Consider the following 18,748-nt stretch of genomic DNA (forward strand, 5'->3'; position numbering starts at 1 on the left):
CACAGTGATTGTCCCATCCTCCCAACGGAGCACAAGTCTCAGCTGGTGGTGGGGACTAAGGATAGCGGGCAGGGACAGGATTGAGGAAAACTCAAAGGGTAACTATGGAGGATGTTTGAGAAAGGATCACTCGAAGGATGGATATGCACAAGAATGATGGAGAGAAGGATTGACTTCTAGACGTGCCAGCAGAAAGGATTTAAGGTAACACGGAAGGTCTTGATGGAACAGAGATATATGAAGGGATGATATAAATTGGAGAGGTCAGACTGATTCGATTGCTTTATTTAAGCCGTTAGGGGATAAAGTGTCCAGCTTGTAAATCCAATATGATTCCCTCCGATTGAGGGAACCCACTCTGTCCGATATTTCTTTTGATATTTGTTCAATGGGGGTAATTTTGGAACAAAGTGGGGCGTTTGATGTCATCAAAGTGAGGTGCTTGGACAAACTTTGCTTGAGAAAACCGATTTTTGGTTTTAAACCAGTGACCAATAAATCTCATTTTGAGTGTTTGTAGTGTACGGCCAACATATTGTTTGCCGCATACACATTGTACCAGGTATATTACAAAATCAGAAGAGCATGAGAGGTTGTTTTTTATTTTAAAGGTTTCCCTTGTGTTTTATAATAGCACAACAAAGGCATAATTTGTGGTGACACTTATATACTCCTGGAGTGATATTATTGGGATTTCTGGTTTTGATGGCTTTTAATTTGCTGGGGGGCTATCACGTTCTTGATTGTGGTGGATTTCCTGAACGTTATTGTGGGTTGTTTGGGTAGTAGGTTATAGAGCAAGGGATCTTTAAGGAGGATTTTCCAATGTTTTGATAGAATGGCTCCGATGTTGTTGCCTCTCTTGTCCAAGGTGGTCACAAAATTTAAAAGTTTCCTTTCAGGGACTGCAGCCGCACAAGTTTTTTGATTCTTAGGTGTCAGGCATTCATGTTGAGAGGTTTCAGAATACTTTTTGTATGCGCGTTCTATTAAATGACCAGGGTATTTTTTTTCTCCCGGAATCTCTCCTTAAGGATGATAGCTTGATTCTTGTAATCTTCAGTCGAGGTACAGTCCTTTCTAACTCTATGGAATTAGCTGTATGGCACGTTTTTGAGCCATTTGGGGTAATGAGCGCTGTTAAATTCAAGGAAACTATTGCTGTCCACTTTTTTAAAATGGGTGGAAGTAATAATTTTGTTTCCTGTGGCCCTGAGTTCAAGATCCAAAAAGATTGGTTTTTTTATTGTTCAAATCCATAGTGAATTTTAATCCCCAAGAGTTCATGTTGATTGCCTTCACAAAATCCTCTGCTTCAGTCTTACTGCCGCGCCATATGATGAACAGGTCATCTATAAACAGTTTGTAATAGACTATGTTCTTCATCCAGAACTTAGAACCGTATATAAAAGAGGACTACAACTCGTTCTATTCGTTCTACAACATAACGTGTTTGAGTTTCAAGGAAAACTACACCACCAAGTTCGTGGAACTGCCATGGGGACTCGAGCCGCCCCCAGCTATGCCAATCTGTTTATGGGGCGGTTCGAGTCCACATGGCAGTTGCACGAACTTGGTGGTGTAGTTTTCCTTGAAACTCAAACACGTTATGTTGTAGAACGAATTCTAACCCTTTAATAAACCCTTTTTGTTTTGAATCGGGAATTTGAACTCTGACCTCCCGGTCACCTGAACGTGATGTCATCCGGTGATGTGGTTTATGTGTGTATATATTCTGAATGTCTTGTTCTAATTGTCATGCCTGATTAAAGCCCCGGTACGGGGCTGAAACACGTCGCAACAATAAAGCTCCTCATTTAACACAAGGTCCTCCAGAATCTTTCATCGCCTGTCCGCCTATCACCTATCTCACAGGATTCCGTATATGATAAAAACGGCTCCTGTACCTGCATGTGTATAACATCACCAAGGACAGATTCTATCCACTGGCGGTAGAGAAACTTTCTATAGAGGTACAGCAAGCAGAGATGTAGAAAATCATGAGGAATTGTACAAGTGGAAAGTATACAATATGCTCTTTCAATATATCTTTTTCAGTAAATAATTGATATTATTTGTGTAATAAAGAGGCCAACCCCTTTAATGTTTGTTATCCATGGCATCCTTCCTTCTAAAATCATCTGAAAAAATTATGCTGATGACACGAGGGTCTACCCTAGCCCCTTTGTGATCTGTCTTTACACTGTCTAGCCCTTCCCTGCCTTCCTGAGCACTTGTACAATGAGCAGGAGGTGAGTGTGAGACAGTGTAACAGTCTGTAAAGCCATATTAGAGGGTAGAACATTAGCATATTTTTAAAAGGAAGGGAGCCTATTAATTACCAATATGAAGATTACTCATCGATTCAAGCACTGCAACTGTGGTAAGTGTCCCAGGTTTATCATGCTTGATTTTGACGGTAGATTTCCTTGAAAGGACATCTACCACCAGGATCAATAATTTCTGAACCAAGCACACTTACACATTGGTGTGTGCCCCCCTCTGGCAGGGTCTGCTCTTCTTTTAACCCTGGTTTTTACAAAAACAAGCTTTTAAAATTATGCAAATGAGCCTGAGGGGCTCCATATGTGTTAATGGAGCCCCTCAGACTAATTTTGCATAATGTTCAAGTAATTTTTAAGCCTTAGGCCGGTGCCACACGCACCGCTTTGTCTGCGTTTGAAAACGCAGACAAAGCCACGCCGCCCGGCCCGATCGCATCGGCGTTTCTATGGAAACTCCTGCGATTGGGAACAAGCCGCCCGGTGTTTTACGTTAATTTAATGCAAAGCACTGACGGCTGTTTCCATAGAAACGGCGATGCGATCGGGCCATGGCCCGCCTCGGTAGGCGCGGCTTTGTTTGGTGATTGGTGCCACACGTGTCATTTTGTCTGCGTTTGCAGCCTTAAAAACAAGGGGCACACACCAATATGTCAGTGTGCTTGGTGGTAATGTTCTTTTAAGTTTGCCTTCACTTGGGCTCATTTACACCGTACTGAACACTACCCTGGGATCCTTTTGCAATTATCTATAACGGGAACATCTGCAGTCTAATGGGTGGCAGGGACTGTTTATGGTCCAGGGAAGAGGTTGCCCAGGAAGGCAGTGATTTGCTGCATCATAAAAGATTTTTAGCCAGTTATCTGATGTATATAGCAAACATTCAGCATCAAAAACTGTCCTTGAGGTTTTATTGCCCCTAAGATTTTACATATCAACTACATCAATTACATATCAAATGTTGCATAGGGCTAAGGAATGTTTTATCATTTAGTTTTTTTAAGAAATATGCAGTTTTATAGAAAGTACCCTTTAATTTCATTCCGTGGTATGTGCATATTTGTGTTACTTTAGGCAAAAACTAAAAGCTTCAGGGGAATCCTATTTACCAGTCTTCCACATGAACATATTGGCACAGCCTGCCAGAAATGCTAATTTAACTAGGAAATGGAGAGGGTTGTCAACTGTTCTTATTCAGCCATAGGATTTTAGCAGGAAACCCATTCCCATTGAGTGTGATGTTCCCCATTTCTGTGAGTTTTCAATTTTTATTTTTCCATTTTGCGCATTTATACCTTGGTGCCAACAGACTGCCTGATACAGTATGTGTTTTTGGCTATTATATTTGTCTATATTGCTAAATATTTAATGTTCTTTTAAAAAGAAAATGTGCTGGTTAATAAAGCATATGTGCACAATTTGTCACCTATACTGCATATGTTTCTTACTACTTCTCTTCATGGTGCACTACATGAACAACCTTATAAATGGCATATGTGGTCTTCCTGCTCACAACATACTGTACATTGCTTCTGCTTCAGATTCATTTCATAATGCTATCTGTAGCTTAAAGTGTAACCGTCATTCTGAACAAAAAAAAACTAAAATACTTAATTCTGCTCCAGGTGTCCCTGGGAATCATTTTCAAAGTATTTTGCCTCTCGGTCCTCATTTAGTATCTTTTTTTTTTGGCCCATAGCACCCAGGGTCTCCAGCTCTCAAAAATCAGCGCATGCTGCTGACAACCAATGACATCAGAGCTATCTATCACTCCAGCACAGCACATGAGGATACAGCATGAAGACTTGTAGAGTGTCTCCTGCCACTTCCTTCTGTGCACTGAAGTATGAAAAAGTTATTTTTGTACAGAAGGGTTTTTTTTTAAATGTATGAAAACCTAAAACCTGTACAAATTTGGTATACTCGTGATCGTACCGAACCAAAGAATAAAATAGACATGTGATTTGGGGCGCTCAGTGAAAGCTGTAAAATCCAAGCCCGCTGTAAAATCATTTTCACTGCATTCTGAAATTTTTTTTTTCCTGCTTCCCAGTACACGGCATGGAATAATAAATACCACCACTATGAAGTGTAACAAAAAATAAACACACAGAAAAAAGGCTTGTTGCCAAGGGGGAGGCAGGCATGTTCATTGCCATGGGGGACATGCCCGTTGCCAAGTGGGAGGGGGACACAGTACTACTACTCCTATGCTGTATACCTGCAAATATGCATGTATAGATGATACAAGCATGTACATCTATATATCCAGTTATATATTCCACAATAGAATCTAACCTCACTCTCAGTAAAGATAAATGGAGTCTGGGCTTGTCAGGTGATCAAATTTGGGCTTGGCCAAGTAAGTGACATCATTTGCAAACCCACAGTATTTTTTACAGAATACTGTGAAAATACGGATTACATACAGATGTCATACAGCCTGTATTTGCGACCAGAATACAGCTGTAAATACAGGACAGAAAATGCATACGGCCGTGTGAATGTACCCCTAAGGGTACATTCACACGCGGTATGCCCGCCGTGCACTGGAGGTGAGGAGGTGGTGACCCCTTCTCCCTCCATAGAGAATAGCGCCGCACATCTGCCGAAAGATAGAGCTTGCTCTATCTTTTTGCGGTGTGCGGCCCGGATCCCTGCCGTGCTGCTATTGCCGTCTATGGGGACGTACATGCGGCCGCATGTATGGCCCCACAGACGGCAGTGTGACTGAGCCCTAAATGTGAATGCCCAGATGGGAATACCCCTTCAGGCTCTAGCTGGAACGCAAGCCTTTTTGCTGTTCCAGATTTATCACTGATAATGAATTCTGGTGCAGTATAAGGGTACATTCACACGGCGGTATGCCCGGTGTGCGGCCCGGATCGGTGACACCGTATCTGCGCCGCTATTGCAGTCTATGGGGACGTAGATGCGACCGCATGTACGTCCCCCGCAGACGGCCATGTGAATGTGCCTTGAAACTGTCAGTTCCTACTTTAGATTTTCTTTTAGTTGTTTTAAGGCGTGCAGGAGAATTTTTTCCACACATACTATTTTAAGCAAGCCATTCCCATTTTTCACTGGACAGAAAAGTGCCCAAAATCTGGGTCTTGTAATAGGTTAATTTCCCCATTGTACTTCATGTAAGTAAGTATTTTGGGGAAAGAAAAAAAAAAAAACACTGTTCGTGTATCTTAAGGTCAAATGGGAAAATTTAAAAACGTGAATGCATGAAATATACAGGGGTGTGTGGATTATACTTGATGATTTGTCTGAAGTCTGCAGGAGCCATGGAATGTGACCCACTAGCACAGGACTCCTGTAACAACTCATGTCCTATTTTTTACTGGAGAATGAAGGCACTGTGTAATCATTACTATATGCATAACCCCTCCATGATATCTTGGGCCACTGATATGGGGGAGGTGATCAGTCAGACTTCTGACAAACTTTACTGAGGCAAGTACAATACAGAAGACCCTATAGGGGTCTGGTAAATGGTGACCAGCCCACAAAATACTAATTTGCACAAAATGTGCTCATTGCAATTTACAATGGATTCAGTGAAAAACACCAATGTGAGTTTGACTTGTGTATAGTAAGGGTAGTCAAGTAGGTGACCATATTTTCCATTGAAAACAATGGGCCCAAAATACAGTTGTGTACATGTAGCCTAGCCATTACACGTGAACTTAATGACCCACATGCTGTTCAACAAGTAGCTCAACAATAAAATACAAAGTTTGATCCAGGAATCGCCCAATAAATTTCATGGTTCAATTACAGTTGGCCTACAAACCATGCGGTTCACATTTCAATCCTAGTGACCAACACAACACATGGAATCTCAACTGTACCTCGCCATTGTGAGTCTTCAACCAGGATATTCTCAGATCAAAATTATTGGGAACCTGTGATCATCGACAAGTTGAGATACTGACATTTATTGTGAGAGTATACCCACCATTGTTGGCTTTTGTTTTAACTAGTTAGCCAGATTGACACTAGTTAATCACAGAGGGTGCGCACAGCGATGGCCACTACAGAATATGTACTGGAGAAAACAAGCCAACCATTTCTTCCATCTATAGGGCCATATAAATAAGTTATTGACTTATGAATGCTGGAAAAATGTGAAACAAAAAAGGGCTGCACCCTTAAAAGCTTATTTGATCCTAGAGGATGGGGCTTAGGTGCATCCACCTCCTCATCCATATTGATTTTTCAAAAACTCCTAAGTAAAGTCAATTGTCAAATGTGTTACTTTACTCCCTCATCTATGATGGAACTATGAACTTTAGCAGACTTCAATTGAAAAGCTTGTATAAAAAGCTTGAGAAAAGAACTTTTTTTGTAAAAAAGTTTTATTTTAAAACATAATTTTAAAAAATGGGGGTTAAAAAGCCAATACCATCAAGATAGCATGAAAATATGATGATGAACATTGATCCCAAGTCCTGTACAGATGAGGAAATCTAACCAGTGTTTTCTGAGTACATGTAGCTAGTATAGTGTCCAAATCTCTACTAAAAAAAAAATTAACTATGCAAGGCGTTCTGTTTATATGCAATTCAAGCAGCAGAATTAATTTTCTTATTGTATCCAAAATCAAAAACACCTAACATGGCAAAGCCACAACCCCAAGATCAGGCGGAGGAAAATAAATCTCAACACTGAGGGCCTCCATCGTTTAGTATTGTGTGCATCTTTAAGGAGGTTCTTATAAAAAAAAAAAAATTTTTTTTAAATTCTTGTCTTTACGAAATACACACATGAACATGCTTGATTCTGCTACATACAATGCAAAAAAATTTGTGGCATTGGTTAACTACAATAAGACATGCACATCCTGCATTTGAAAAAGGGACCAAAGGTCATCAATCCATAAAATTGCTTACTGGTTTATCATAACTGAATATTAAAGATTAAAATACAAAGTCCAAGGTTTGCAATATTGGCCTAGTGTGCCTGTTTTATGCCAAAAAGTCCTGCAATTAGAAGACCCAATCAATGCAAGGTTCGCCTCCAGATGGACATGCTGGTGATAAATAATGCAGGATTAGATCTCATCACAGAATCTTCATGACAGGCAGTGGGAAGCTGGTAAAGATCGCAGGCCCACATCCTTACGTTCGGCTGAGTTTTTCTGGAGGCATAAAACCAGAGTCGCCAAGCATCCGCAAGGAGACATTACCGTTGGGACGGACCACCAAATAGGTAATACTGGCATTGTTAATCGACATGCGAAGCCAAGCATCAGGAGGTAGCTGTAAGGCCCTGCACAGGAGAAGGAAATCACACAGGTAAATGCACATAGTAGTAAAAGGGGTAGTTGTTTTATTGAGCCAACAGGTCCTCTAAACTATCTAGCTGCACATACTGAAGGAAGAATCTCCGTAGCCCTCTCCCTAGTTATCGCACTGTTAAATCTGTGAAACACCGAGCTACGTGGTCTGGTGAATTCATGAGGGGGCAGCTTCAAGTCTGTCACTCACCGCCGGCATCTGGTGTGGAAGGGGTGGTCCAGAAGAGAAGCAGATTATATTACCAACAAGGTTTTATTTGGGGAGGGGGGGGGGGGGGGCTCAAAGTTCACATTACGTTAAACATTTCTTATATTTGAAACTGTAGAAAGGTGGTTAATACAATTGTGGGCGCAGAGTATTGTTGAAATTAACGTGTTACCTGCAAACAATGTAGCGAATGACATTTGCATGGCAAATAATGATCTCGTAGCTGTCCTCTTCTTGTTTTGGATCTGCTCTGTGAATGTAATTCCTGAATGCAGCCTCAATACGGGGTCCATCTTCGTAATACTGCTAGAGACAATTATATGGTCAGTCAATAGTAGACAAACATCCAAAACAACCTCAGTATTACCCAACTGAGCAGTTATACAGAGGTATTTCTAGTTACCAATACATCAGACAGCTCTTCATGCACAAGGTGGGTCCTCTATATTGTTCTTGGCGAATTACAAGTACAGGCAGTCCCCGGGTTACATACAAGATAGGGTCTGGAGGTTTGTTCTTAAGTTGAATTTGTATGCAAGTCGAAACTGTATATTTTATAATGGAAGTTCTAGACAATTTTTTTTCTTTTGTCCCAGTGACAATTGGAGTTTCAAAATTTTTGGTGTAATTGGACCAAGAATTATCAATAAAGCTTCATTACAGACACCTTACAGCTGATCATTGCAGTCTGGGACTATAGTAAAGCATCCAGAGAGCTTCACCAGAAATCACAGTGGGCAGAGGGGTCCGTCTGTAACTATGGGTTGTCTGTAAGTCGGGTGTCCTTAAGTAGGGGACCGCCTGTATCACAATACAGAAACAGGAGGTCTAAATGACTAAACACCTGGAGACCCAGATCTCACCATTACTTATAAAGTCCTATACAACTGAGGCACCCTCACCTCAACATCTGGTTTCCAGTGACTGACAGGGGGGTCTGGTCGAATGGGGGCTCCTTCACGAAGCAAGTCAGAGCTAGATTTCTTTACACCTGAAAGAGGTTTTTCATAATAAATTAAATGAAACCATAACCTAAAAAGGTAAAAGGTCAAGAAGATAAAAAGCTGATAGGTAACAGGCTACACATTTGACAAACATAGGGTGGGTTAGACTAAGGCTATGTTCACATGACCAAGCCTATTGTCAGCAGTGAAAATCATATCTGCTTCCACACACACATATATACATATTTTTTTTTTCCTTGTGTCTACATCACAAAAATATAATAATAATAATAATAATAATAATTCTATAAACTCGGTTAAATCGGTTTTATTTTTATTGCAACACCTTTTATTGAAATCTAAAAGCTGAATGCTGGGTGTGCAACCAACCACCACAGCATGAAAATAAGTACAGTTTGAGCAAATTTGGTACTCTGGAATCACAATACACATACAGAGCCAGATAGCCCTTATTTAACCCCTTAATGACCGCCCTATCGGGATTCTACGGCGGTCATTAAGGGTACTTCTTCTGACGCGACGCCTTTCTACTGCGCCGCGTCAGAAGAAGATTTCGGGACATCGGGTCAGTATAGTGCCGGTGTCGGGCTGTGATATCACAGCCCAGACCCAGCACTAACACCCGGGATCGGAAAAACTCTGATCCCGGGTGTTTAACCCCTTACACGCCGCGGTCAAGCATGACCGTGGCGTGCAAGTGTGTCCCCCGTGGATCGGACCCCCCCCCCCGGTATGCTTACCGGGGGATCCGATCCCTCCTGCCGCTGCCCCGGGTCCCGACAAGTGACCCGAGGCTGTCAGCTCCTCTTCTCGCCGGGTCCTGCCTTCCTGGCAGGACCGGCTGTAAGTAACTGAGCATGCGCAGCATGCTCAGCTACTTACACTATACACTGCAATACAAGTGTATTGCGGTGTAAAGGCTTGAATAAGCGATCGGATGATCGCTTATTCAAGCCAAGAAGTAGAAAATGTAAAAAAGTTTAAAAAAAAAAAAAAATTAAAACTTTTTATAATATAATTAAATAAAAATAAAAGTCCCATAATCTCCCCAGTAACACATAAAATGCATATACAGTAAATAAAACAAAACATACATATTTGGTATCACCGCGTCCGTATTAATCTGTACAATAAATCTAAATCAATATTGAACCCGCTCGGTGAACTACGTAAAAAAAAAAAAAAAACTCTGAAAACTTCCCATAATATATAATTTTTCATCAAACACCATCACAAAAAATGTTCTAAAAAGTGATCAAAAAAAGTTACGTTCCCTAATATGATACGACTGAAAAGAACAACTGTTTTCGCAAAAAATAAGCCCTCAACCAGATTCGACAACAGAAAAATACAGAAGTTATGGCCCTGAAAAGTTGTCAATAGTAAAAACAATGCGATTTTCTCCAATATTGGTTTTGCTCAGGAAAATTAAGCAAAAATAAGAACAACTATATAAATGAGGTATCACCGCAATCGTAGTGAACCAGAGAATAAAGATAAAATATAATTTTTACATTACGGTGAGCGGGGGAAAAAAAATGCTAACAATCCAAAATAAAAAATTTTTATAAAAATTTTGTTTGTGTCCCCCTTGAAATAGTTAATAAAATCTCAAGAATAAGCTTTAGACTCCCAAAATAAATTATCTATACATTGTATCTCATCCCATAAAAAATAAGCCCTCATATGTTTGTATTACCAAAAAAAATAAAAGTTTATAGGTCGTACAATGTGACAATACAAATCTGCTGTGAATGGCACCTCCATTCATTCTATACTCGGCCGTGCGCCCGTACAGCAGTTTACCACCACATATGGGGTATCAGTACACTCGGGAGGAATTGGGCATCAAGCGTTGCAGTGCGTTTCATCATTTAATTTATTCTGAAAATGTCAGTTTTGGCCTAAATGAATGTATTTTCCAAAAAAATTCCATAGTTTCTAAATCGCAGGTCCATATTTTTTAACCCATGTGAAACACTTAAAGGGTTAATAGAAGTTGTTTTACATACGTTGAGGGGTGAAGTTTCTATAGTGAGGTAATTTATGGGGTGTTACTATTATTTAGGCCTCTCAAAGTCACTTGAAAGCTGAGTTGTCCCTCAAAATGTGAGTTTTGGCAATTTTCATGAAAATAAGAAAAATCGCACCTAAAGTTCTGCGCCTCATAACATCCTAGAAAAATGACCGGAAGCATAAAATATCATCCCAACATAAAGCAGATATTCTGTAAATGTTAATTATCAAACTTTTTGGGTAGTTTTACATCTTGTCTGGAAACCAGAACATTTCAAACTTGGAAAATGAAGGATTTTTACAAACTTTTGCCAAATTTTCACTACGAAATGCAAAACTTATTACTTAAATTTTATAACTAACATGAAGTACAAGGTATCACGAGAAAACATTCTCAAAATAACCCGGATATGTTAAAGTGTTCCGAAGTTATAACCAATTATCGTGAGACTTGTCAGATTTGAAAAATCGAGTCTGGTCATTGAGCTAAAAACTAGCGTCGGTGATAAGGGGTTAAACTTCATACATAATGTACAAAAACGCACACTATCTTTCTTACGAATATTCTCCATGGATCTACATTTATCTATGGACTAAAGAGGAGTATAACAAGATTGATGCCACTTATGCGGATTGCATAGTAAAGTTTTGTATCAAAAAAAATTTTGTATAAATAAAAAAGATATTCTGCTGCTGAAAGAAGTGGTGGCTTGATGCCTATAGTCAGTGGTACTAAGAAATATTTTTTCACATTTTTTAGTTATCTGATAATCCTATAAGTAAAAAGTTAAGACATAAGCCTTATAATACAATAACTTTAAGTAAAGATTGTTATGTTCTATTGTCATTTAAAGAAGAACTGCAAATTTGACCTTCAGAACATTCAGAACCCAATGAAGGGGTTTATCCTGGGCACACAAAACCTCTGCATCTAGAAATGAAGGCGATATAAAATAGGATTACTCCTACCTGGTAGGTACCTGCTGATGATATCGGTGGTCTCTCTGGCTCTTGTCATGGATGAATGAACAATCTGAGTGTATTTCAGTCCAAGACTTGCCAGTCGCTTCCCAGTCAGATCTGCCTGTTCACGACCTGCAGCAAAAAAATAAAAAAATTTAAGAGGTCACTTTAGATGAGAAATGAGGTTTGTGAGTTACAGAACTATTTGGAAAAATACTAACCAAGAGAAGTAAGAACCCTTTCCTCATCGCTCTTGCCATTCAGATTGTACTGTGAATGCCTTATAAGGAAAATGTGACGAGTGGCTTTCACTTTGTATTTATCCAGTTGTGAATTTAGCTCCTCTTCTCCTGTCGCGTTGCTGATTTTACTCAGATTTATCAAAGACATAGGCTCTCGGCTACAAAAATAAAACAAGTATTAGGAATATGATTAGACGCTTTGGGCAGGAAGTGGAAATTGGTAACTTTTTTTTTTTTTAATAAATCCAATCTTTTATGGAACATTTTGTCATTTTACAACACACAGTAACAAAGGGTAACATTTTTTCTAAACCACTTTTTTTTATCCATCCCAAATTTCAGTTTCAACAAGACTGATCCCTTGTTTCTCAAGAGATATGCTGCATCCCAAATAACCCCTTCACTCCCGCTCTATCTACAGTGGCTGATGTGGGGTCATCTTCTACAGCGCGGCATCAGAAGACAACTGCAGGACATTGTGCCCTGCTGCTGCCTGTGCTGAACAGAATTATCCCCCACCAACACCAGGGATCACGTGCTTTGTGTATCAGGGGAGAGGAAGAAATGGAAAGAAATTGGTGGTCTCAAAAGAGAAAAAAAAAAAAAAAAAAAAAAAAAAAAAAAAAAAAAAAAAGGGGAAAGCCCCCCCCCCCCCCCTCCTTTTTTCTCTTTTGAGAGGGGGTTGTTTTGGAAATTGTTTTGTACCAGGAATATAATGTATTAATTCATTTACATGGGTTTTAATTTGGCAGCTATGTACTGAACCATTCCCTATCTTTCTTCCCCTTTGCATGTGATCATCACATCATCGCCATCTGCATAGGAACAATGGAAGCTCTCATTCAGTGACTGCAAGCAGAGATCTTGTCACTGCTATGACCCCGCATATAAGGATTCTGCATAACTTGCTGTCATACAGTGAATAAGTCCAGGGTGATATAGACACACACATCACACACTCATCCCGTACTACAGCCACATCAATGCCGTCCACGCATGCGCACAGGCAGCCTCACCGATCCCAGTTTCGGTCCCATCTCCGGCACGCAGTAGGCGCCGTCACCGTACAATCGTCTCCGTTTTTCCCAATAGCTACAGCGGCTAAGACAGCGGCGGCAGATCCACCCAGCAGGACTCTACGCAGATACATGACGGAGACTCAAATGAATGAGCGCACATAACACACGGCGCACAAGTCTGCTTTATATCTCCGCCCACTCTCATAACTCCGCCCACTCCAGCTTCACAGAGCCCACGGGCATTGTGGGAAATGCAGTCTGGTATATCCTGGCTGTCCTTGTTACGCTTCCGGCCTGCAGGGAATGGGATTCTACAATAGAATTTACATGGGATTAGTGGTCGTGAGGGAGAATAGTCACCGGTATAAGGCGGATAATTGTGTGCCGGGGACGGTGCGCATCACACGAGCCATCTATAGAGACGATAAACCGGTGCAATGGAGAGATCTGACCACCAGATGGCGCCACAGCTCCTGCACTGTCACTGACACTCCAGTCACTCTATTACAGGGGTCCCCAAACTTTTTGCATAGGGGGCCGTTCACTGTCCCTCTCAGACCATTGGAGGGCTGGATAAATAGTGGTACATGTGACCCCATCCGTAATACACTGGGCCACCCCTCAATTAATTATTTAATATACTGCACCCCCTTGTGAACTATTTTATATATTGACTTAATTAATTAATTAATTGGGTCAATTAATTATTAAATATATTGGGACGCCCCTCCATTAATTATTTCCCACCATTAATTATTTTATATGTCCCCTGCCACCATTAGTTATTTTATATACCCCCCCGCATCAGTGATTTTATATGTCCATCCGTCCCCCGCACCATTAGTTATTTTATATACCCCCCACCATTAGTTGTTTTATATGTTGCTCCCATAATGCATTGTTTCATATTTATTGTGCCCCGGCCGGCACAATAATTTTACTGCTGTTTAAAAAAAATTAAAAATCCTATACTCATCTCTGGCTCCCGCGTGTTCTTTCTTCCTGCGGCTGTCGGACAGAAAAAGGAGTGCGGCCGCGCATCCAGGTTCAAGGAGTGATGTGCGCTGGGATTATTTTCCGGCCACATCGCTCCACCTGCAATAATAGTGCCCGAACGGCCGCATCGAGCACTATACAGTGGCGGGCAGGAGCTTCCTGTCCGGATGGACGGAGGCCCCTGCCTGACTGCCGATGGCCGCGGGCCGTAGCTTGGGGACCCCTGCTCTATTATGTAGTATCAGATCCTAGCACCGAGAGAAAAAGACCACAGACATAAAGATAAAGCCACATAATAATATATATGTTTAAGAATAATGTGCAAGCCTTACATGTGGTAGTCACAAGATAGTAATAGGGATTCAATATATGGAACGGACTAGCTCATGAACAATGGCAGGAAAAGAATAACTTGCAAAGAAAAGATCTGGTCACAACCAAGAACAATAAATAATAATAATCTCTATTTATATAGCGCCATTATATTCCGTAGCACTTTACAAATCATAGGGGACAAATACAAATATAATAAAACATGACAGAGCACAAACATTAATATGGAACAAGAGGAGTGAGGTCCCTGCTCGCAAGAGCTTACAGTTTATAAGGAAGAGTGGGGTGACACAAGAGGATATATAATGGTCAAGCCAACAATATATAATAAATGGATTGGGTGATAGACTGAGATAAGAGAGGAGAGGTAGGGGGTGCAGCATTAATGCAGAGATTTGTGGATTTTAAACTGTATTTGAAAGGAGACTGGCAGCCAGTGCATTGACTGGCATGAACTGGAGGCATCCGTGTAGCGTTTAGTCTGAAAGACGAGCCTGGCAGCTGCATTAAGAATCGATCGGAGAGGAGAGAGTTTGGAGAGTGGAAGACCGGTTGGTAGAGAGTTACAGTTGTCTAGACGGGAGTGAATCAGAGCAACAGTTAGCATTTCACAGGTTTCAAATGTGAGAACCGGTCGGATTCTAGAGATGTTTCCGAGATACATCCGGCAAGAGCGAGTAAGAGATTGAATGTGTGGCTCAAAGGAGAGGTCGGAGTCCAGCACAACCCCAAGACAGCGGGCCCCCAAGTGCCCTCTGCATATGCACACAATACACCTGACCCCACAATATATAATATATACTATTTGTTTACTCCCCCCTCTAATTCATATTTAACGCCAGCAAATCCAAATGAATTTAGATAGCAGAGCACCCCAGTATATCTGTAACTCCAGCACATGCCCCCCCCCCCATTAAATTATATGTAGCCCCAGGCTCTCAGCACATGCCCATTAGTATATAGGTAGCCCCAACACATGCCCTAGAAGCACCGGAAAAGAAAAAAAAAAGATCAAATACTCACCTGCCTGCAGCTGCACTCCCGGGGACTTCTACTCCAGGTGCTGATGTGATTACGTAGGCGCCTGGGTCATAGAGATGAGTCCTCTCTATGACCAAGGTGCCATCACCTAAGCAATGGCGTTTGTGCCGGACAATGGACGAAGGCAGCAGTAGTATCGTTGCCTGCGTCCAGTGATCAGCGATGTGTGCAGACACACACATCACTGATCATTACTAAGGGTCATTGTGCACCAAGTTGGTAAGCAGTAGCCTACCCTTCGTCACCGGCCTCGGCCCCCCCAGAAGCCTAACGAGCTTGAAGCATCCGCTCCTCCTATCTCCCGGTAGCTATGCCAATGGTGCTCTGCAACGCCTGAGTTAAATGGGCCCTTGGAGCACGGAGCAGCCAGAGATAAATGGGGAAGGTGGAGATCTGTGTTCAGCAGCGGAATCCTGTAATGGTCATCACGATGTAGATGCTAAGCATAAACGGTTCCCCCTACAGGCACTTGAATTTATTATTATTTTTTTTTAAATAATAAAACCAAAAGTACAATGCATTTCAACTTTGTAATAAAAAAAATCAAGTGACAAAAACAAAATGTCACCTGACAAATTTTCTCTTGTACTTAATAGACTTCGGTACGAAATTGAAATGCACAAAGCCTTCTTTTCCCTTATTTACAATAAAAACAAAAAAGACTATTCAAGTGCCGCCTGCATTTGGGATCCTTTTAGCTTTGCATCTACACCCCTGGACTAAACATGTCCTGGTGAAGGGGCCTTATGGATGCAAACAAGAGGGGTGTGGAAGCAGTCCATTTATAAGCATAAACCTAAAGCGATTTCTTTAGAGAGAAAACAATAAAATGTATTTTTATTATTCTTTTCTTAATTGTTCTTAATTTACGGCAAGTCTGGAAAAAATTGCACAACAATCTAGAATTAAAGTACAAATTAGGACGTAACAGAAAAAAGGCAAAAAAAAAAAAATCAATTTATTGGTGGGAGTAACTGAAAAATACAGAGAACTTTATAAATTTAAAAAAGAATTACAGAGAAACAGCAGAAATTAAAGTACATTGTCAATGTAATTACAGATACTGAAAAAAAATACGCTTTTTGCTTTTTTAATACAAGAAAAAAAATAAATATCTTGCTTTTAACAGTTAAATTAGCTCATGCAATTCTTATTTACACATACACACAATTCATAGGAAACCCTTGTCGTAGGGCACACCAATTTATGATACTGCTGCAAGTGCTCACATTTCGCAACCATGTCTGCTTTTCCTCCTCATGACCCCTAAAAACAGGGTAACCGTTATTCCTTATGACTGCAGTCCTCTGGGCACGTTGGGATAATCCAACTGGCAACATTTGTAAGAAATGCTTAAATGTAATACAATTGTTACCAGTGTTTTCCAATGAAATAAGTGTAATATCTATACGTCACTGCTTAAAGCCCAATGAAAAGAATAAAAAAAAAAAAAAATTAAAAAACACACACTAACATTTCTTCCCTGGAAGAGAACAAAAAAAAAAACCCCATTGAATCAGTACAGAATTTACTTCATGGGATTCTTCTTTATGAGCAGTTCCACATTCCTAGCTAGAAAGATTTTGGATGTTATGGAAAAAATGTTCATGGTGGCAAATATGTTCGCTGGTTATACTATAATTAACACCTCTCAATACTCAACTCATAATATGAGACAAGACTGCGTTCACAAGTTTCTCTGAAATTGGGATTTGTAGTAGCTTTTAACAGACCAAACACATACACATTACACATGGGAAGGTTCTCTGGTCAATATTTTAATGTTCTATCCATTCTCACGCATGAAATAAAAAAATAAAATAAATAAAACATCTTTACCATCAGTTTTGTATCAGACTTGCTGAACAAATTTGGATTGAAGAAACGCTTAAAATCCCTCTAAGGCTAAATTCACACGAACATGTGCCCGCAGTACAAGTCGGCATCTGGGAGAGGAGGAGGGGATGAGTGTTGCTCACCCCACCCCTCTCCATAGAGAAACATGGGGCAGGGCACAGTATTCCGGGGAAAGATAGGACATGTCCTCTCTCTCACCCAGCTACGGAATGATGCCACACGTGTGCTGTACCATACCGCTCCTGTAGGGCGCCGTGAGCCCCAACGTATATACGTTGGCCGTATATACGTCCACCAACGGGCATGTGAATGAGGCCAAAGGATGGTTTCAGATTAGTTGGTTTGGGAGACATGGACCCTATGTAGTTCTTGTTTCAAGGAAGGGACTAGTATCAATTTTATACATGATAGGAGTCCCTGCTTCCCAAAAGGGACAACAGCGCTTTTCTGAATCCTGATTACAGTCGGGCTTGGTTGTTCCATATGGTTGCAAGGTTTCCTTGTATCATATGCAAAGTACAAGTAAGTTAGTCATTAAATACTAGTATGAAACACACACATTACTGCAACAAAAATGCAATGTCTGCCCAAATATGTAGGAATGAAATGAGGTGCAGGTTGCCTAAGCAATGTCACTAGTATCGACTGATGTATTCATATAAAATACTGTCTACAAAGCCTCCATCTTCACAGACAAAGGGTAACTTAACAGTGAATATAACGGTTTTTTAGTATTTAGCAAAAAAAAAAAAAAAAAAAAAAAACTTGCCCACATCCAATAAACTATAAGTTCTTTGTAGACCAGAAACAGCGATGCTAAACCAATCAAAGCAACAGGATATACATAGGATCACTGGCCCCTGGGATGACAAGTACTTTTCATACCATACAGTAAAGTATCAGGTTTAAGAATATGTACGAAAGGACATTACAAATAATGTCACATAATAAAAGGCCACCAAAAATGTTGATAATTTTTAGAACTGTTTGAGATGATTCAATAATACATTTTTTGAAGTTTGCTCTCACAAATTATTAATTTGGATTTAAAAAACTTTTTCTGTTATTTTTTTCCCCTAGTATTCTTCCTCCCCACTGTCTAAAGAAGTCACTTCTGGTTTACTGCTTCTTTTATATAAGCACAAACAGGTCCAGTAAGGTCCAGGTTGTTGGACTAAGCAGCTGGACCCAGAACACATTAGTTGGACATTCTGATGGGGAATTAAAGGGTGCAGCATAAGGGAGTAACAGCAATATCTAGACAAAGTAGGATTTCCTTTATGACACCAATTTAAAACTTGTGTAATCTAACAGCAAAATTATTTGAGGAACCCAAACTTCAACATGTTTTTAAAAACAAACGATTGACAAACTTTCCACTACATTCATACTTGAATCTGCCAGTTTTGGAGTACTGTTAAAAACATAATTCTGACACACATGAATAAGCTAATTCCTGATTTTTTGTGGCAGTAAAGGCAAAAATTGACCCCATGGACTGATCACAATGCCAGGGAT

At 40.4% G+C, this 18,748-nt stretch overlaps 1 protein-coding gene across 2 annotated transcripts; it reads right to left on the minus strand.

The window, feature by feature from the left end:
- Positions 1–6,018: 6,018 nt before the first annotated feature.
- PGAM5 (PGAM family member 5, mitochondrial serine/threonine protein phosphatase) lies at positions 6,019–13,411 on the minus strand. 2 transcript variants are annotated; one of them, XM_072144460.1, is made up of 6 exons: positions 13,001–13,411; positions 11,964–12,142; positions 11,749–11,874; positions 8,701–8,789; positions 7,971–8,104; positions 6,019–7,562 (listed from the first exon to the last, which is right to left on the minus strand). In XM_072144460.1, exons 1-6 carry the CDS (start codon positions 13,132–13,134, stop codon positions 7,412–7,414), a joined length of 813 nt encoding a protein of 270 aa, XP_072000561.1. In that variant the 5' UTR covers positions 13,135–13,411; the 3' UTR covers positions 6,019–7,411. The 2 variants fall into 2 exon arrangements, with proteins under 2 accessions (XP_072000561.1, XP_072000562.1); XM_072144461.1 differs by having other exon boundaries at positions 6,026–7,562; positions 7,971–8,101; positions 13,001–13,404.
- Between the last annotated feature and the right edge of the window lie 5,337 nt (positions 13,412–18,748).

The sequence above is a fragment of the Engystomops pustulosus genome, chromosome 1 (assembly GCF_040894005.1).
Source record: "Engystomops pustulosus chromosome 1, aEngPut4.maternal, whole genome shotgun sequence".
Lineage (NCBI taxonomy): Eukaryota > Metazoa > Chordata > Amphibia > Anura > Leptodactylidae > Engystomops > Engystomops pustulosus.